The sequence below is a fragment of the Pseudochaenichthys georgianus genome, chromosome 4, assembly GCF_902827115.2.
Source record: "Pseudochaenichthys georgianus chromosome 4, fPseGeo1.2, whole genome shotgun sequence".
NCBI classification, from domain to species: Eukaryota; Metazoa; Chordata; class Actinopteri; order Perciformes; family Channichthyidae; genus Pseudochaenichthys; species Pseudochaenichthys georgianus.
The window spans coordinates 11,822,009-11,843,739 of NC_047506.1; the positions used below are offsets into that span (position 1 = coordinate 11,822,009).

General features: G+C 38.5%; 2 protein-coding genes across 2 annotated transcripts; one reads left to right on the plus strand and one right to left on the minus strand.

Moving 5' to 3' along the window:
* Nucleotides 1-1,641: 1,641 nt before the first annotated feature.
* LOC117445350 (dynein regulatory complex protein 11) lies at nt 1,642-9,528 on the minus strand. The gene is given in 20 exon segments (XM_034080966.1): nt 1,642-1,876; nt 1,966-2,204; nt 2,281-2,458; nt 2,560-2,646; nt 4,360-4,559; nt 4,640-4,747; nt 5,039-5,121; nt 5,230-5,291; nt 5,387-5,473; nt 5,578-5,684; nt 5,799-5,874; nt 6,019-6,129; nt 6,219-6,303; nt 6,383-6,588; nt 6,932-6,979; nt 6,981-7,004; nt 7,085-7,267; nt 7,470-7,589; nt 7,747-8,074; nt 9,399-9,528. Coding segments are annotated over 20 exon segments (2,457 nt in total). The 5' UTR covers nt 9,410-9,528; the 3' UTR covers nt 1,642-1,762.
* A 4,982-nt stretch (nt 9,529-14,510) lies between these two features.
* alkal1 (ALK and LTK ligand 1) lies at nt 14,511-21,277 on the plus strand. The gene is made up of 6 exons (XM_034080487.1): nt 14,511-14,599; nt 14,881-15,162; nt 17,534-17,587; nt 18,234-18,314; nt 19,828-19,901; nt 21,144-21,277. The coding sequence occupies exons 2-5, from the start codon at nt 14,892-14,894 to the stop codon at nt 19,890-19,892; spliced, it is 471 nt and encodes a 156-aa protein (XP_033936378.1). The 5' UTR covers nt 14,511-14,599; nt 14,881-14,891; the 3' UTR covers nt 19,893-19,901; nt 21,144-21,277.
* The last annotated feature ends 454 nt before the right edge of the window (nt 21,278-21,731 follow it).

The window sequence follows — 21,731 nt, forward strand, 5'->3', positions numbered from 1 at the left end:
TCCACAATTGCTGCTTTATCAGCCTCTGCTTTTAGCCTGGCAGATGCGGTGGATGATGTTTTAGATACATTAGTGTGTTTTGTGTTGCCTTTCCTTTGGTCCTGAAATGTTAGAGGCACTGTCCTCCGGATTGATATCATCAATAACAGCACTTTGTTTAGTTTGAGTCTCAACATCAGTTTCAACATCAACATTGCTAACATCATTGTCATTATTTTCAACTTCATTGTCAACATTTTCGTTTGATTCCACATGAGAGTGCCCAGCAGCAGACAACCAATCCTTTACAGACTCAGTGAAATTACAAAATGTCATCATTGAAATATGTATTTTGCCTTTTGACCTCCTCCTCGGGCAAATCCATATCTATGAAAGACTCATGCATGTCCTTAGGGGCCTTGATGAAGTTGCACAAATGAGCTAGCACAGACTTCACATTGTCAGTAGATTTCATCCAGACACGTATTGGTTCAATGTATTTCTTGGTCTGCTTGATTTTTGCCGATCTCTTTTCTTGGCACGTTTCTATGTAAAACGCAAAGCCTTTTGGGGTAAACTTGAGGCTCCGTTTTACAGAGGGCTCGGGCGGAGCAACATTCTCCACACTTGAAACATCTGAATCAACCACAGGCATTGTCTCAACCAGCTGCTCCATATTGTCTGATTGAGTTCACACAGGCAATTATATTGACACTTCACGTCGGAGATTTATGAATAAATGTCTTTTCAAGTCCAACAACTCCCAATATTCATCAACATGTAGCGAAACAGTAATTCAGTCACTCCAAATAAGTTTGCTTTTTTCCAATAAAACTGATTATCCTTCACATACCAATATTATGTTGTTGTGGAGTAGGTTTGTGCGGTGTCCATTTAAGCCGTGGGTGGTCCTCTGTTCTCCGATCGTGTCTTTAACAGGCAATTCAAAGTTTCACAAAGTCAATGAGCATTGTCTCAGATCTCCAGATCAAACGCTGCGCCGGCGTCCATGTTCCTTTGTCCTTTGATCCGCATGATCATCTCCATTTGAGCCGGTGATTCCAGTCCAAACGTCCATGCAGTGCAAAAAATCCCAAAAAAAACAATAAAAGTGTCCTCTTCAATAAGGGAGGTTTTTTACTTTATGTAGTGGCTATTTGTCAACAACAACAAAGTTTCAAAAGGCCACTGAGGGACCAGGCACAGTGGACCTTACGCAGATCAGGAGCCGGTAATTAATCCATTGTCCAGACAAGGCATCGACGTGTTTGTTGTATTTATTAGTTTCACCTTGCGGGAACAATACAGCAAAAGGTGTTTAAATGTTTGCTGAACTCAGCCCTGACACTGGTAAAAAACCATATACCTTCCCGGTGCCCACTGACTGCTGCTGTGCCCTGATTGCCTTAAATAAACCCAGCTGTGTGCCCAAATTGACCCATCACCTTCAAAATAAAAGCATTTTTAGCTTGAACACAACTTAACTTAAATAATATGGCTGTAAATCAATTAATTCTACAAAACAAAAAATAACTAATAAATACATTAAATACATGTGAAGAATACTGAATAGCTTCCACAGTACTTAAGACAACCTTTTGAAAGCACAGTCAAATGCATAGCTTGCAGCCCCAATTAATGACACAACAAAGAGAAAATGACTTATTTTGCATTATTTTAATTAATTTAGAACAAGGTAAATGGGACAGTCATCAGAGGGCAATTCACATACAAGCTTCAAAAATATCTTACTACATTCAGTTGTGTCAAAAACATGTTAAACTTATTTTTTCCCTTTCTTTTTTGCATCTTTGCCTTTGACTGGTGCGTCCTCTTCTTCCTTTCCTGTCGCAGCTTTAATCCTCTTCTTTCCCAGAGGGGTCTTTGCATACCAGTTCTGATGATACACAAACAAGAGAAACAAAAAACGACATTCATTTACAACGAAGCCATTATAATTGTGCAAAATATGGTATATGCACTGACCTTGAGGGCCTCTTCTTCCTCCTGAAACACAGGGTCAATCTTGGCTAGTGGAGCCACAAACTCTGCGGCCGTCAGCGGTCTGTTGGCCTGCTGCAGGGTGCGGCGCTTGGTGACGATGCTCTGGATCACCTGGACCATGTGACCTGGTGTGTAGCCATCAGAAATCTTCGCAAGAGAGCCGAGGTCCAGCGCCCTGGTCACATCCCCGCCCTGCTTCCTGATCAGTCGGTTCCACAGGACTGAAGGCAAACGGATTCAAAGGTACATTTTCCAACAACCAAAACTCAAGTGCTACCAAAATGTGTAAATTCTTACTGCATCTTGAGCCGTAGTCCGGTCTTGGGATGAGAATGATCTTGCTGTACATTTTACAAAGTGACTTGATGTCGGCACTCAGCGGGTCTGTGGATGTTCCCACTATCAGAACACGATCCTCCCCTTTGATCAACTTCAGAGACTTTGGCAGGTCTTTCTTCAAGCGCTTGGGATCCAACTGAGAAGACAAACAAAAATGTTTCGAATGACCATGCAAATTGAAAACTGAAACATTTCATTTGATAATGCTGTTCAGAGTTTTGTCCGGCTCAGAAATACCTCTTTTTCTTCCTTGGGAACCTTCTTGTAGAACATTTTCTCTGCGTCTTCGATCCATATTACCGAAGGTTGCATCAATCTTGCAACCTACACAGATGGTCATAAAAAAACTGCCTTTCTTACTTTCTTGATGAGCCAAAATAAAAATACCTGCTAGAGACAATACTGCAAATAAACTCATGCTCCACCAAATTCACCATAAAATATTAAACTTCACCAATAGAGAGGCGAAGTCCCTCCCCTTCCGGGGGAGCTCCATGGGACCTTATTTCGGAAAAATTATGTATTGAAGTCAATGGAGAGAGAAAGATTATCTTTCGATCCTGTTTGAATTGTGCCACGAATTACACATGATAACTTGTCAATTTAAAAGATAATTTTGCAAGTCAAAAAAATAAAAATGTGTCGTAAAATTGTGAAGCAAGTAACACATTTTTTTGTGTGAAACGCTTAATGAACTACATCTCTGCTCTCGCAGACTCTCACAACAACACACGTCACCAAGATGGCCGTCACTACTGTCTTGTCAAAAAAGTGATTGACTACCATCACTATCAACACAATGAAACACGTCCAGAAGAATGTCATGCAAAGCTGCCTGCCTTCCTCTGATTCTCTCTGAACTGCCTGGTCTTTTTAATGTTTAATGTCAACCATTTGTGCAAATAGCGTGAAGTAGAACAGATCGCCGATGCTAATGTAGCGTTAGCATTTCTCCCCCGGGCTTAAATGGTGTATTATAGAATGATCACACCGGTGAGACAGTACTCTTCAAAGGGTTCACGAAATATGACTACTACTCTTACTGTTTAACATGTTGGGTTACTTAATGTTACTTCATGTTAAGGCTAATAAAAATGACAAGACTGTAATGCTAACTAATGTGCTTTCTACTAGCTAGGTAGCTAACTTGATCCAGCCACTCCTGTTCCTTTGATCAGACGGGAAGCGAAAGAACGAGCAAGACCCATTGCTGGTATGATAACAACCTGGTACTAAGCACACAGGCATCTTGTTAAAGTTATCTTATCTTAGCTATCTCTTATATTTAGCGGAGGAAAACAATTGTGACATCAGTTATGACATCTTACGCGACTCTGGGATTTGTAGTCTTTCTAGTTGCGTATTTTTCATAGTCTTATATTTCAACAGTTTTACGACAAACTGACTTTTTGACATGGAAATGATTTTTTAAGATTGACAAACATCATATGTGTGATTCGTGGCACAATTTAAACGGGATCGAAAGATAAGTTTTCTCTCTCCATTGACTTCAATACATAATTTTTCCGAAATAAGGTCCCATGGACCGGAAGTAGATGGGCGTGACTTCGCCACTCTATAGTGCTACAAAACGACAACATACTGCTCCACATTCCAGAAATAATGGCAGTAGAAATGTCCCCTTTTTTAAGTTATATTTCTCAGAGTACTACCATAATGGATGAATTCTTACATAAACTGTACGTCTTGTGAGTTATTGCTGCAAATGTGTAGTCAGGAATTATGAATTAAATGTAAAGAATACCTCAAAGCAGTTCTTGAAATAAAAGAACCACTATCATTACAAACTTGCGCTGTGGCGCAGTGGTCTAGTGCGTTGGTGTTCGGATCAGGGGAGCACAGGTTCAAACCCCACTGCAGTCAGCATGTCTGTTGTGTCCCTGGACAAGACACTTCACCCCAAATTGCTCCTGTGGGGATTGCCCACAGTATTGAGTATGTAAGTCACTTTGGATAAAAGCGTCTAAAAAGTAACATGCAATGTAATGTAATGGTTCTTTCACATCCCGCTGTTACCTTGAACACCATGTGGAGCATCATGGCGAGGCCACTCTTGCCCGGGTACTTCCCTGCCGTGTTCAGAGGGGACAGATCGAACAGGTTGGCTCCCGTCTCCTTGCAGATTGCATGGATCAACATCTTCTTACCCACTCCTGCGGGCCCTGCCAGTAGGATGGCCTTTATCAGAGGAGCCTTCTCATGAACATACTGAGAGCCTGCAACAACACACACCTTATAATCAAACCAGAGACAATCATCATATTCATTTAATGTTGAATTGAATACAGCTTCATACCTAATGGTAAAACAGCATATAGAGACAAGACCTGCCGCACATCTGACAGTGATGGCATGGGCTCGATGTCATTTTGCCTGAGTGTGGTCCCAAGGTAGCTGTAATCACCTAGGTGACAAAATGGATCGACTGTTAAAGAGTTATTAAACACTGCAAGTAAGGCAATCAAATACATTTTCTTTCATTGTGATCATAGTGTTGTGGCAAGCCGAAACCAGAAGAGGGTGGCACATCAACACTAAATCATTTCTAGTGACGTTTACAGTTTCAAAGTGTAAGCGCTGTACTTTGTTTCGTTGATTGCAATCGGATTTATATCTCACATACATTTATGATGTTAAGTCTAACACAAAGAGAGATCTCAATAACCAGTTTTATAAACAATAAACAAAGACGTACCCATGTAATCATGCAGCCTAACGTTATTAGCCTGTTTCAACAAGCCCTGCTCCACCAGCTCCTGACACAGAGACTCCAGAGTCCTAGAAGACGGGAATAAACAAAGCAACAGTTTAAACAAGCATTGACTAATAGTGGACTCACTTCTATACTGACATTTCTTTTCACATGTGCATCATGTGTGACCTCACCTGTCAGCTGTTAAATCCTTCTCCTTTTTCTTCTTCTTCCCACTCTTAGATCCTTTCTTTTTCTGTGTTGAAAATCATTGGTAGACAGCTCAGGGTAATCGTTATAAACTGTGACCAGCCCTTCCAGACATGTGTTGGATTTTCTCTCACTTATTACCTTAGCATTCGCTTTGGTTTTCCCACCCTTGTCTTTATCCACAGCTAGCTTCCATTCAGCCAGCTCTTGTCTCATCTGCTCATCTACCTGTTAGAAGCAGAAGAGACCAGAGAGAGCAGCTACAGGTGGTGCCGTGTTAAGTTTTGTTGTTCAATTCCTAACATGTGTTGGTTTTCTGTAGACAGCATCACCTTCACTCGAATCTCTTCCTCAATCATTTTCCTCCTTTCCTCCTTGATCAGCTCCACCTCGTGCCTCTGGCTGAAGTTTCTGGTCTCATTTAGGTTTTTCCAAAAATCTTTGGATGAGAAACATTCAATTTGAGGTTTATTTTGACTGTTACATAACTATACATAACAATATTCATCATCATCAAATCTTGACTTTTTTTTAAACAGTCATTTAAACATACCTTCAAAGATTTTGTTTTCCATTTCCAAGTCTGACAGAAAAGCCGAAGGCATCATCTTCAGCCCTGCCTCCTCTCCCTGTGGTTCATTATACAGTACAGAGGTTCAGGAAAACGGCTGACAGAGATTTGTTCGAAAAAGCAAAATTCCTTTCATCACCAGATATACTAATTATTATAGTAATCCATAAAATATCAATGTAATGCAGTCTGTGAGCCTTACTTCCTCATCATCCTTTCCCTTTTCCTTTTTCCCCTTTTCCTTCTTCTCCTCCTTCCCCTTTGGTTTGTTGTCGGATTCATCATCTTCCTTTGCAGCAATTTCCTCCATTAACTGAAAGATATGTGCACAGCAAACATAATTCACCTTCTTCCAACTGTATAAAAGTAGGCAATGAATCCTACTTTTCGGGTGTTTTTCACCTGCTGAGGGTTCTTTTCAGCAAAAATGAGGGCTGAGCCTCCGTCCTCTTCTTCGGGGAAGTCTGGAAACGATCCTGTGGTATCACTATTTCAAAAGAAACACAGCTATTTGATTGAATTAGTGTTGAAATGCTTCAACAACAATGAAACAGCCTTCGCCTTACCGGCATTCAATGAACCACTGTCGGATCTGCTCCTTCATGGTCTTGCTGATGTCATAGCCCTCTACATCTCGTAGTTGGTTTGTGACGGACACTAAAGACTTCTGGTAGTCCTCGTTGTGCTCCTCCTGTTTAATCTTTCTGCTAGCCTCACTGGACTGGGCAGCGATTTCTGTGGGGCAGGGCACCTTGTATTTTGGATCCATGGCCTAACATAAACATGAACAAACATACTTTACACATTAAACATCTCAAAAAGACTAATATCAAAGAAAAAAAGTCACTTGATTGAGCTGAATATTATTCCTACAGAAGTACAACAAGGAATACGGCAATACAGCTTTAACGATAAAGCTGCCCCTTTGTTTTTAAACAGAAAACTGTTTTAGGTTTAACTTGATTTTAAACACAAAGGATGACATAAGGTCTTAAAGAATAGACACCAATGACCTCTTAGATCATATTATTAGAAACAGTGGTAGCTTTGTAAAAAAGTTGTGGATCCATTTTTGAAGTTTAAGACGAGTAAAATGGATGGCCGATTTAACTCACCATTCCCAGAAAAATCATTTCTTCTTCCCGAAGAATCTTTGTCCTCTTTCCTCTGCATGTAGCCCCTCCACACCTGCAAATCAAATTCAACAAATCTTTGAGCATGAGGGAGGACAGACAGAGGCACGTGGGATTATGTTGATGATGGAGCACCTTCTGTATGCAGACTGTGGCCGATTCAATGGCGTCTGTCCCAGGTTCCTTGGTCCTGTACATCCTGTTCATGTTCCTGCTCTCTTCATTCAACTTGGCCCTCAGGCGTCCTTGTCGGGCCCTCTCTGCCACTTGAATGATCTTAATGGCCTTCTCCTGACTCATGTCCTTGGCCATCAAGGGCTGTGAGGACAAAATAGTTCTATAATTTTTCTGCTTATCCTTAATAAATGTAAAAAATAATTTAAAGGCATTTTTGTTGTGAAGTTAAAACCTGTGTTTGTTTAACTTGTATCCTACTTTCCCATTTTGTTACAAAATGAATGATGTCAAAGAATATCAAGTACGGGCTTTAATTTAGATGTGGCTAGTTTTTTTAACTCACTTCTGGGCTTTCAGTAACCCCCACCAATTTAAGAATTGCTGTCAGCATCTTTTTTCGTTCTTGGAGTTCCTTGTTGGGTTCCCTGAGGAAATAGCGAGGGATGGGGATCTCAAGGTCTTCCTAGGGTGGCGACAAAGGGAAAAGCTGTTGAGTTATTTAATTATTGAAGGGCAATCAAACATATAGCCAATGCCTGCTGCTGATATGTCAATATAATTTAGTTTGGGTTTATCAGAATCTAATTTTCATTATACTTGCTCTTAACTATGAAACTCACAGGTGTAAGCTTTAAATCATGAAGGACATCATCCATGTAGTGGTACTCTGAGAACTCTTTCTCCACCATTTCATTTTTCAGCTCTAAAACCCTCCCGATCACACCATCGAGAATCGCCCGAACAACTCGTCTCTTCTGAGGGTGGACCACCTGGTCATAGACCTCCTCCAGCTGTCTGAGGATTTGGATGTAGCGCACATAGAGCATGGCCAGACGCTGGAAGAACACCACCCTGTCCTTCTCTGGGTAGGGGGGCTCAGCAGGCAGCTCCTCATTTAGCAGGCGGCTCAACGCTAACTGAGCGTCGGCCCACATCTCGTTGTATCCCCTGGAACAGTGGAAACAATTAGCTGATTAGCTGAGACTGGAACAATGGTACCTGGGAGTTGAGTGATAGTCAAGAAAGGCCCATACCTTATTCATAGAAAAAATAATTAAAACTTCACCAACCTTCAAGGTGCAAGGATAAGGGGAAAAGTCTGAAGAGGTCAGAGTCATGCGACACTTGTAGGATACAGGTTAGTGTAAGGCTGACACGTCTCAGCTGGTGGCCTTCATCAGGGTCATCACGCATTGGTCTTACAATAAAGCTGTTCTTTATTATGTACTACATGTGGTGTAAAAAGTACTAAGAAGTTTTACTGATGTAAGAATAGCAAGACCTTAATGTAATCATACTATTTTAGAAGTAACAATTCTGCATTGAATTTAATGTAAAATTACATAATTATTAGCAGAAAAATAATTACCAAAGATAAAAGTACAAATGGTCAGTAATAGATATTTGTATCAATGTAGAGCTACATTTGATTACTTGATTATTTACCACTATGTATCTTAATATATTATAATACATCATGTTGTTTTAGTTTAATGACATGTTTTATTCATAATCTTAATCTGCTAAGTAACTCACTCCGAACTAGTGATGTTTACATTTTAATTAAAAGAGAATGAATTCACTAATTTACTTCAATTCCATCATTGAAGACATTTCTAACATTGTACCTTTACATCTTTTGTTGGTGGTAACAGAGCTATGCAAAGGTAAACAAAGCCATGCAACATCACTGCCCAAACAGCACGTGTCAATGTTAGTATTTTTGAGTGCTTGCTGCACTAATACCTGTACCTAATTAGTTACTTTACAGATTCAGATTATTAGCTAAAACAACATAACTAAACTCATAAATACATTATGATTATAAAATGATAAGATATGCAGAAGCAGTATAAATTAAACGTAGCTCCACCTTTACTTGCTGTCATGAACACATTAATGCATTACAAAATAATAATATAAATAGTATATGATTCTTAAATTGAACATTACGCACAGTAAGTAGTTTTACTTTTGGTACTTCTAAGTATATTCTTATGCCACCACTACTGGACTTTAACTTAGTCACATAGTATTTTTACAGTCTGGTATTTCTACTTTTGCTTAACATATCTGAGTACTTCTTCCACCACTAAGTATTGTATTGTTTACGTGTTATGCACAGCACTGACAGTTCCCCTTTGAGTCACTAAACTTTGCTATCTTTGTTAGCATGAAAACATCTAGCTAACGTTAGCTTCAGTTACATTTCATAAGCTAAAGGTAAATTACGCATTAGCCAGCAAATGTACAGCAACAGGTTTTTGTTTACCTTTGAGACATGTCTCTGGCTCCAGGGAGAGACAAATGTTTCCAATGTTTCTTAATAACCGAACAACTTAACTAATGTAGTTAAATAGCATCAAACATTAGGACAGTTTTCCCAAGTTGACCTGCTGCGTGGTCCGTCTCCATGGTGACAGTCACTCCGGAGGCGGAAGCTGATCATGTGACCGTTGTTACAAAAACGATATTAATTCACCTCTGGGTCTACTAACTGATTTATTAAAATAAATCACAGAAGAAAATAACACTTTGTTTATATAGGCCAAAAGCTTTTTAGAACTACGTAAACTCTAGTTGAGTAAAGTTGGAACGATATTGGCAGATTCAGATTTCACGGATCAATAACTAAGACACAAAGTACGTCTCCTAAGTACCGTGGTAAGGTTGACAACGAACTACAATCACATTTTGATCAAAAAAAGCCAATACGTGCTGTCCTCCAAACTGGACACATTACATTGGTCTCTATCTGCAGCCGGAGAAGAAATGAGTGCTCAGGGACCGTCTGCAAAGTGCAACTCCGAAAAAAGAGAATACAATAATATTCAATAATATTCTATATTCTATATATTTAATATTCTATATTCTATATTACTACCAAACTGACTACACACATCAATAGTCTCCTGTTGGTCATACTACAGCAGAGAGTTTGGAAGAATATGGTTTGGAATAATTTTGATGAATATTTACAGTGTAAAATCTTCAATAAATATGGTATAATTAAGCAATAGCTCACGACAGGCCGTGGTATATGCTCATTATATCACAGCTAAGGGGCGTGGTTCGGCCCGACGCGAAGCGGAGGGTTTTTCTTCAATAACGTCACTAGTATACAGTGGAGTGCTACCAAACTCACTACACACATCAATACAATATTGTAATGCATTACTCATATACTGTGACAGAGTTAAGACTAAAATGTGTATCTCATGCAGCCCCATTTTGTAAATGCATCTTTGCCTCAGGATTGATTTAAAAATGTTTCTTTTAGTTTTAATGTCTTCATGTTCTTCATCTATATCATAGGGAAACAATATAAAATGTAGTCCAAAATAAGTACTCATTCAAACATTTCTCATTGGTGGTCGCTACTGCTCCACTAAAGATTTGAGTCTTCTGACCCCAAATTGTGCAACTTTCTTTCATCTGATCTGACATCTTAAATTATTTCAATACTTTTAAGTCTTAATTATACCCATTTAAAATGGGTATAATTAAGTAGTTATTATTTTAGTATTACTTTTAATAGCTTTTTTAATCATGTGAATCCATTAGTTAACTGTGGTTTTCATTTTTGAAGAAAAGCTGATACATTATTGTTGCTGCTGACATATTGAAAAAGGTTTGGTTTAATTATACCGTATGCTACTTTTTAAAACAGTACCTCCATGCCCTTTCAAACCACATGTATGTGGTTGATCCTCTGCAAGGGTCAAATGAAGTTGAGGACTCCAGAAAGGCTGGTTACAATTTTGAGTAATATAAAATATATTACAGGAAATACATTGGTTAAACGCACATTTGGTAAAGGCAAAGAGTAAGCGCCAATTACATTTGTTTCCCTATTGTTCTATAGAGAGTATTTCAAGATGCACCGGAACAGACTGGGAAAAGAGGACTGGATTAACATCAAATGGCAGCCTGGAAAGATAACCCACACCTTCCAGAAAGATGCCACCAGTTGTGGAGCCTTTGTCATGCAGGTGATTCAATGCATCATGTTGTGTTCATTAATAATAAAGCATTTTATTTTAAAGGGAAATTCAAACACACGTCATATTATTTTACCATCTGTCCAGATGGCCAAGATGACAATGAAGGAATTTCCGAAAATTCCACAGACGTTTCACATCAAGTCATCAACACAATGTCTTCAACATACAGTATACGAAGAGACATGGCAGAAGAAATTCTCAAAGGATCAGGTATTAGCCAAAAATATGAAATGAATATATGGATGGCTTCCTGTAAATTGAACAGTAATACACCGGTTATTTTTTCAGTTTCAAAGGATGACTTCTGTTCCTTCTGTGGAATTGAGGACCTGCCCGCAACTGCTGTTGATGCTGTTTGGGTGAGGCTAAATGATGAATTGTTTTGAAACTCCAGAAGATAATCTGAATAGTAGATAATAGATCATCTGGAGTTAGATTTCAGGAATAACATAAAAGTAATGACATTTTGTATATTTTTATGCATTACAGGTTTCCTTTTGTTTTTCTTATAATTTGTTAAAAGTTTTAGCACAGATAAACCTGAATAACAACAAGTATTTATATATATATTAAAAAAAAGTATAATCTCTATAAAATATAAATGAATATGCCTGCTTTACAAGTGTCCTACACTTTACATTTTCTTAATATCTTTGTTGTATTTATCCCCATGTAGATTCAGTGTGAAACTTGTGGAAGATGGTTTCACACGCAGTGCCTCGGAATGACTGCTGCACGAATACCCAAAAAAAAGACCCCGTGGTATTGTGTTTTGTGTATCCTCCCAAACTAAAGACGCTGTAGGTGAGTTTGTGTAACTTTTACCAGAGGTACCAGGATTTGGGGAGGTAAGGCTTGTAGTTTGAACTACTACCACAGTAGAAGTAGTGCGCTTACAAACGGCATGTGGGGGGAAATCCAGCCCAGCCAGTGATTTGAAATCGGCAAAATGAAAGCTGAATTTTGAACAAAACAAACAAAAATCCAGAAAAAAGCTTTGCTAAAGATTTTGGGCAACTGAAGTAATGATTAATAATCACCTGTCCATAGTTTGAAATTGTTATATTCTTAATTAAGATGTTAAATATATTTTCAATTACAGATTAAAGTAGTCACAGATGTTCATGATGTTTTCCTTGTCTGACATTAGATTGTAGATTTGTTCATTAATATTGTACAGTAAGATAGGTGAAAAGCCTGAAATGTTTTATTTTTCAATGTTAACTTTATTTTGTCACAGTCTGTTCCATCTTTCACCAGTAGTTTTCCATTCACCTGTCTCACCTGTTAACCACACCCACGTTTTTGCTCACTCTCTTTCTCTTCTGCACCCATTAGCTTCACAGCCAGTATGTAAACCCTCACCAGACACACACCCGTTGCCAGATCGTACTTTGCCTTCATGCTAGTCTTTCACACGTTTGTTATCAGATTGCCTACCCGGTTCCGACTCTGCCTGTCCCGACCTGCCTGCTCTGCCTGATCCCTGATCCTGCCTGTCCGTGGACTATCCTGCCTTGCCTGCTGTCTGACCCTGCCTGTACCTACGTTGACCGCCTCGCCTGCTCCCTGACCCTCTGCCCGGCCCTGACTCACCTTCTGCCCGCTGTCCTCTGGTTCGTTTGCCTGCACATCATCCGGCTGATACTGTTCTGTTATCCCTCTGCTCTGGTATTATTACCAATAAAGTTCATTACCAATACTCCTTGGTTTCTCGAGTGCTGCATTTGGGTCCTTCATACGATTGTGAGAAGTTATTGCATGTCTTAATTTATATATAACATACTGTATATACCAATGTGTAACATTGTATATACAGTATGTTATAATACATTATAAATCTTCCCCAAAATTATTCCAAACCATACTCTTCCAAACTCTCTGCTTTAGTATGACCACCAGGAGACTATTGATGTGTGTAGTGAGTTTGGTAGCACTCCACTGTATAATAGTGACGTTATTGAAGACCATATTTATTGAAGATTGTACACTATAAATATGCACCAAAATTATTCAAAACCATATTCTTCAAAACTCTCTGCTGTAGTATGACCACCAGGAGACTATTGATGTGTGTAGTGAGTTTGGTAGAAATATACTGTATAATAGTGAAGTGATTGAATATTATTGTATTCTCTTTTTTCGGAGTTGCACTTTGCAGACGGTCCCTGAGCACTTGTTTCTTCTCCGGCTGCGGATAGAGACCAATGTAATGTGTCCAGCTCGGAGGACGGCGCATATTGGCTTTTTTTATCAACATGTGATTGTAGTTCGTTGTCAACCTTACCACGGTACATAGGAGACGTACTTTGTGTCTGAATAACGTTTTGTTCATGAGTTATTGATCCGTGAAATCCGAATCTGCCAATATCGTTCTAACTTTACTCAACTGTAAACTCTTTAAACTGTGCAACAAGTGAGACGGCGTCCTTTTTTCTTTGGATAAAAAAAGGCAGTAAAGATGAGTTTTAATTCTAATATAGCCTGCTTCAATTGTTTGCTCGCATTCTATTTAAATGTTAATGCGATATCTACCAGCTCGACTCGGCAGACGTATAGCCTCATTTATATGACGACTATAGTCTAAACTTTAAGTGACAAAATATAAAACAAATTGCAGACTTCATGAATGTATTATTAAATAAATCCTTTAATTTGATTGATTCACTATAAAAGTAGGGCGTGCAAAGTCAGCAGTAGATTTTTTGACTCATTTTTAAACACATTTACATTCAAATCTCAATTTTTTTTTAAAGCTCATTCCAACTAATGTATAGGTGCCGGGTGGGGGCTCGTGGAGACGCATTATCTGCCGCGCTTAGGCGGTCACAAGACTTGGAGATCGGTGAGCAAAAACATCGACACGCTGTCAGCTCAGTCAGAAGCTACAGGCCACAGATTATTCTCTTCTCTGACTCCAACATCCAACAAGTTGCTCTTCTGGAAAACTACTTTAATGCGCGCTCCTGCGCCACGGTCTTTTTTTCAATGGATTTGTTACTGGGAGTCTTTGTTTAGGTTTTAAATCATTATTCTGTATGTAAAACGTATTTTTATCTTGAGCTCAATATTTCTCTAAAACTACAACTAGTGATGTGTTGGTGCGTAAAGGAGGGGCGCATGCCAGTAGCGAATGCCACTGGATGAAATTACACCAAAGATGTCAACATTGCTTTGCCACCCACACGAAATCGATTGTATTACCTTCAAGAAAGACGGTGGTGAGCACAATCTTCCGGCTGTACTCTCTCTCTCTCTCTCTCTCACCTCTCTCTCTCTCTCTCTCTCTCTCTCTCTCTCTCTCTCTCTCTCTCTCTCTCTCTCTCTCTCTCTCTCTCTCTCTCTCTCTCTCTCTCTCTCTCTCTCTCTCTCTCTCTCCTGTCCGGACCTCAGTCAACGCCTGGAAGGATTTTGCTGAAGACAACTGTGTCCACTCTCCAGGACATAAGCAACTTTACCTCCTAAACTAGTAAGTCTAAAGTTACATTCACTTTATTACTTTCCCCTTCACTGCTGCCTAAGTAGAGTACATTACATAATGTCTGGTGATTCATTCCACTTGTTTGTATGTAACCTCTAACATTTTTTTTGTAATTGTAAAGATGTGAGACATTTCTAAAGGCAAGCAATCCTGATAAGTCTGGTGTTAAGACAAAGTGTACAGCTATCATTCAGTGTTTTTATTTTTAAATATTTAAACAGACTCAATAGAAAGCACCTGTAACAAAACTTGTTTGCTCTTGTTTCCAGACAGTGAAGTCATGCAGGTGGAGAGGAAATGGCACATTCTGTTTACTATATTCTTTCTGCTCATCACCTCGGGCCAGTGTATGGACAGCAAGGTCGTCAAGCAGAAAGAAAGAAGGACCCTGTTGGATCTAATCTTACAGGTTATCAGAGAAAGCCAGCAACGGGACAAAACCTTCTCCAGACGCTGTAGCAGTGGACTCTTCACTTCAGCACAACACATGAAGTCCACCTCCCGTGAAAAGCCTTTCTATGTTCATAGGCTGGATAACAGTAGACTCATAGGTAAGCTGATAAGATTTATTTTTAGGACCTGATCATGAAAGTATAATCCCCATTTTGCTGTGGGAGACAGCTGTCATTTGTCTGTACATCTTATTTAGAAGTCGGTTGACTTGGTGCATGCATGTTAATTCAAGATTAATAGAGCATAAAATAAGTTTTGCCAAGTTATAAATGTTATTTTTGCAAGAATGTGCTTAAAAGACAGCGTCCATTGCTCAGATCCTTCAGTCTTAAAAGGTCCAACTACGCATGTAATATAGGCTGGCTTTGTCTTTACCTTAGCCATGTCCAATGTGTCATACTTGGTGTTATAACTACTAACAGATACATTTTCACCACTGTCTTGGACACATTGCACATTGCAAGTGATTGATGGACAGATACGTGGATAGGTACTATAGGTATGTAGGAGGAGCATCGTTGCACCGAACTTGTGAATGATTCATTCAGTGTGATTCATTATGAAATCTCGAACAAGTTTGATGACCACCCACACGCACACAAACACACTGTGACGTCCCAGAAAGCGTCTCCAATCGCAAGCATCTCCGCGAGACATATCAGGCACAGCCGAGAGACGAGACTGTGGTTGAGTCACATTCATGTAATTTACAGCGCAGTATCAAAGCCCCTCCTTTAGACTGTGAGGAGACTTTAGAACCGGCCAGTCCAAGTTACTGATTCCAGCTTCTACCTAAATAAATGATCAATATTATTCTCACTAAAATTGAATCTTGTTTATTCCTCCTGACATTCCTAGTTGTAGAGATGCATCTGAAAAAATCATCTTGGTGCAGCTCAGACTTTATTGGCACAATTAAATCATTATGTCCGGACTGGAATGAAGCCAGTAAAGTGCATCTTTGATACATGCATCTTCAATTATCGGAGATGCAAGGCAGAAGGTTTGCCCAAATCAGACTGTAATAAAGAGAAAGGCTTATATGGCTGCAACAGATACAGTTTAGGAGGTAGTCTAGGTTTGTGCCTCACTGGTATGTGAGTTTAATAAGAACCAAGTGAACATGATGTGTTGTTTATCTGCAACCTCAGATTCTCTCTTCCATCACCGTCCATTAGATCATGTTTCGAGAGGTTGCACAGGCATTGTAAAGCTCAAAGTCTCAGCCCCAGCTTATGCAATTGGAAAAGTACCTTTCTCAGACCACTGACTGGATGGAATTTATCTTTTGAGGATATTAAAAGCTGCATATTAGCAACTGGTGCGTGTGACACTTCCAAAAGATCCATGTTCACGCAACGATAGATGTTTTGAACACAAATAGGGGGAAGGAGAAACATCTGTAAACCCACTAATGTGTTCACCCTGTTGCTGGCGTGGATTCATCTTCCTATTATACACACATGTATTTCCAAACATTTGGACTACCTATGTTGCAAATGTATTATCTTTTCAATTTACACACGGCATCTATTGCACGTCTGTCCGTCCTGGGAGAGGGATCCCTCCTCTGTTGCTCTCCCTGAGGTTTCTCCCATGTTCCCTTTAAACTGTGGGTTTTCTTCAGAAGTTTTTCCTTGTACGATGTGAGGGTCTAAGGACAGAGGGTGTCGTATTGTCATACTGATATTCTGTACACACTGTGAAGACCACTGAGACAAATGTAACATTTGTGATATTGGGCTATATAAATAAACATTGATTGATTGATTGATTGATTGCTGTGTCTTCAGACTGACATCTTGATCGTACACAGAGAACAACAGGGAACCGTTTATTTCGGTTTGATCTGTTACGGTTTCTCTTTTCACTGGTACGCCACAAGATTTCAGCTTTAGCCTGGCACCCTTGACCTTTTGTATATAATTCTCGTTGACATGCATTTATTAATGCCCGGTAAAATACCAATGAACTCATAAAGTACAAATCGCATTAACTGGCTTTGTGTACCCTTTTTAGAACAATCAAATCTATCGAGTTTCCAATAGGTGTGTTTGTCCTTTTTCATTTGGCTTAGTTGCCTTGATTATTTTGAGTTTGAATACATTTCCAAAAGATCCTTTGCTAGTTTTGTAATTGGCCAAATTGTTCTCTTTCTTCCTCTTCCATACAGTTACAGCACTACAATGGTCTGGGGAATAATTTAACGTCAGCACTGTATGGATGCATGGATTTATTCTGATAAGCATTAAACTCCCAAACAATAATCTCTTTATCTTGTTTGAGTTGCCAATATGGATTTTGTGTAGAAAAGAGTGGGGGTTACCATTACCCATGAAAAACCCCGACTGACACCAGTGTCATTGACAATGACAATCATCGTCATCATAACGACTGTGACTATTTTAAGTTCTCACTTGTTGTAAAATGATTGTTGATTGACAAGCTAACTGTGATTTTCTTTTCCAGAAATTTTTCCTAGAGATGTAAACATGAAAGGAAAATTCATTCAGCATTTCACAGGTAAGAAAATCACAATCGCAAACACCATAATGAGGGTAAAGTTTCAACCTAGATTGCATTTCACTGACGTTCTTTCCAGACATTGCAAAACTATTTTATCTAGCAAAGCTTTCAGAGCATATTGTCACGTTTCCTGTGCAATTTTTGGCTGGAAGTTCTTAGTTCTTAGGTTACCCTTTTTAGAAAATAATTTCTGTAGGACAATAAACAACATACAGTATGCTTAGGTGTTGGGAGGTTCATTGACACTGGAACTGCTCTGGGTCAGAAAGAGGTTTGGTATTAGCTATAGGGCAGCAGTGCAGAGAAACAGCACATGGTCTAAAGCCGACAGAATTAAGTCGAAGCCAGTGCAAGGTTAAGCTGATTATTTGTCTCAGGTCCTGTGAGAAGACTTCATTTTTGGTGTGAAAATCTGAAAGTTTAAATGTTGGTTTAGTCACTCTTAGAGGTGATTATATCTTGAGACTCAAGTCCTCTGTTCACCCTGACTCCTTAACCATGTCTGCGATAGTGTACTGCACACTGTGGATCACACACAAATGCACCTAACTGAGAATGTGTTATGCACTGCAAGCCTGCAAAGTAAAACAAAGCCCTTGAAATATGTTTCATGTTGCCTGATAAGACCTTTTCTATTAAGCAGGACCAGTCAAGTTCTCGTCGGAGTGCAGAACACACTTTCATAGACTTTATCATAACACAAGGGATTGCTCAAGACCAGCATGTACGTATGATTTTTTTCCTCTCGTGTTTAAAATGTATTCTAAGAGCAAATGTTTTCTGCTTTTTTCAATCAGATTCTTACTTTGAGTGGTTCCCATATGCATTTTTTTTTTCTGTTGCCATTGTTGGAACAGTATTAGTTATGTTTTACTGAGTTAGGTGGGGGGTTTGTTTCTTTCTTGTTGTGCTCTTCTTACTGGTTTTAAATGGGTGGGGCTTCACTGCAAAAAAGGTACTTCCACGCGTCGATCAGAATTTAGCAATATTTGAATCAAGATGTGATCCCAGTTGGTTGAGCCATGCCTACAATGAGACTAACTGAGTTTTTGAGTGCTAAAAAAGGCAAGAAAATTCAAAGTTTACGTTTTTTTCTCAACTTTGACTCTTGACTTCTGTCATTTTTAGTCATAAATACTTTAGAACATTTTAGAATCAAGTTTTAAAGACCTTGGCAACCATTTTGACATGCAGATTAATGTTCAATACTGACATTTGAAGGGTTTCTACTGAATGTAGGCCTTGTTAAAATGCTGTCCAAAATTTAAAATATCATATTAATGCTCTGTCAAAATGAATATGGATCTAAAACAAAATGATCAGTGGTTCCCAGCTGTTTTACATAATACAATTGTTTCTTACTGACCAATTACCACATGTTGCATATTTCTGTGATTTGCAAGAAGCTCAACCAAAAAGTTGCTTATAAAAATATGTTTTACCATGCATTGCAACCCCTTGAAGGGACCCACAACCTTAGGTTGGGAACCAAGCACCCAGAGCCACAGTTAGCATACTGATGGAGTAATCCTTCTTTCTGGGATGTTTACATCTGGGAATTAAGTAGATGACGTCAATAAAACATCAGAAAATGATTGTAGACAATTCTCCCCAGTGACAGATGGATATCTGTTGGTTACACTTGCCTTTATTGTGGACAGAGTAAATCAAAGAGAGAAGCTCATCTTGTTGTGCTGCATCGTGCATCTGTGAGGCAGTCATGTAAGCATCAAGTCAGACTTAAAGCATAATAATATCCTGCTGCGACATACGGTAGGTAGTTCAGTTTTAGTCAGACAAGGAGACGGTGTGGACACATTCAGGATCCATTTGTTAGACTGGAATGATGTAGAGTATTTTATAATACATGGTTAATTTAATCATGATAATGTTACTGATGATATGAGCATGCAGAGCTGCGCTGTCAAATTCACATTGCAACTTGAACTGTTGCTCAACCTCTGACGTCAGTACTGTCATATGTCTTTTTTATTGATTTGAACATTTCCCTCCTTTTGAATGACATTTTAATGTTGAGAACAAATAAGTGCATTATTTTGAAAACTCAGTTATGACCTGTATCATTGTTTACAGCTGAATTAGTACGTGTCAGGATGTTTTCCTGAAGAATCCAGCTATTTAGAGAGGGAAATTATATTGTGTTGCTTTAATTACAAGGTGGTATGATAAAATCATAATAATATTTTTGTGGCTTCTCTCCAATGTCTTCTTTTCAGATTACAAAAGATGTGCAAGATTGCTAACACGATTAGCAATGAGTCCTCTCTGCATGCAATCGTAGATGTTGCATGTGAGTAAAAGGGTTTTTCCTGGGTGGGGATTAGTTCACTCTAATAACTTGTCAACATCCTTTAAAGTGTCAAAGTACAAATGGTAAATAAATGAATTACTCAAGACTTATTTTACTGTTAACAAACAATTAAATTAATCCCACTAATGTTTAATACGTATTTAATGGTATGATTTTGCTGTTCTATCGTTTTTTTTGTGTGATTTGAAATAATTAGAAATAATTGTATCATAGCTGAAGATAAAAATTACATTCTGATAACATTTGTAAACGATTAACAGTTTACTATTGCAAACATTATAGCATTAAATATGCTATATTTAGGATTTGTTGATGATTATTGAATGATTTGCAAAACCATAACAAATATCTGCTTCAATAAGCCTTTTAATGTTTTAACTACAATGTCTTGAAGGGGTTATCAAAACATTTGCTCATCATTAACAATTTATGTTTAAATGTTGTGTGCAACAGTCATCTGTTAAAATACCATAAATTAAAACTTTAATAATAATAAGTAAACATTGTTTATCAGAATGTCTTTGTTAACAGTAAAGTAAGTATTATTGAAAGTTTATTAGCTATCAATTTACTATTTATAAATGATGGTTATTTAAAAGAATTAACATAGGTCAACTGTGAGTGTCAAAGATATTCCTACATGCTTCCATTAGACACACTCAACCTTAACACCTCTTTTAAGACAAGGCTAGGACTCAGACAATTGCCTGCAGTCATTTTAGACGTAGTCCCCGTCATCCCTTTGTTAAGATGACAGCAGATCTGACCTTTAGTAGGTCAAGCTGGAGAGTGATTACTGCGAAAAATTTCATCTACACAGGTGGCCATTTCAGTTTTTCACAGTATAAGATTTCTGGTGAGTATAAAAGCTGAAGTAGCTGACACATTCTCAGGTATTCAGTTTCGCAAGTGAATCAGATAAAATATCTCTACTGTTCTGAGAAATCTGACAAATGTATATCACTATCTGCTTTTAAAGGCATATAAAGTGATTCATTATATCATTATTTAGTCATCCTGAATGAGCTTCGGCATAACATCGAGGAAATCCAGCAATGGCAGGCCAGTAATGACCCTCTTAAGAAACTGACGACACTACTCTCTTAGAATAGAGGATGTTAAGATGTGTCTTTTAAAATACCAGACAGTATTCCTCTTGAACACAGCGTGCAGACAGATATTTACTGTGATCTAATTTAGCGTTTTCTTATTTCTTTTCAGGTCCCAACATAATGGAAGAGGGATCATTGTGTTGCCAAGGAAGTGCCTTCAAATCCACAGCAGTCATATGAACATTGTCGTGTTTATTGTGTTTCTATTTTTGTTGTCATTATTGAAATTGCTGATGGACATTGTTGAAACAATGAATGGATGTGCTTTTTATTGTAATGTACCTGTATGTACCATATATTTGTAAGGAACCATTCATTTCATATTAAATACACCTATTTATTGAAATGGTGTGTATAATAATTTCATAATCATTAAAAATCTGATTATTGTGGTTATAAAAGTCATATCTGGTGGAGAGGAAGCAATTGTTCTCCTTAAATATGAATTTAGTGTCTGCTACTATGCTGATATCTTATTCAGAAATTGGTCTGAGAGATCCGTCATCTCTTTCATTGTCTTCATTACGTTTGATTTGGCACTTGAGTGATTGCTGACAATGAGAACATATGGAATGACAACAGTGGTGATTATGCACTGCAGTATTGAACAATAAAGAATATTTAAGCACAGCACATTTTGCTATTATTGGAGCTGAAGGGAATCAGGGAAATATGAAGAGGATTCAGAATAACTCTG

Coding starts and splice junctions, on each gene's coding strand:
- alkal1 (XM_034080487.1), top strand. CDS start 14,892: ATGCAGGTGGAGAGGAAATGGCACATTCTGTTTACTATATTCTTTCTG. Junction 15,163..17,533: donor GGATAACAGTAGACTCATAG/GTAAGCTGATAA, acceptor TTTCTTTTCCAG/AAATTTTTCCTAGAGATGTA. Junction 17,588..18,233: donor ATTCATTCAGCATTTCACAG/GTAAGAAAATCA, acceptor TCTATTAAGCAG/GACCAGTCAAGTTCTCGTCG.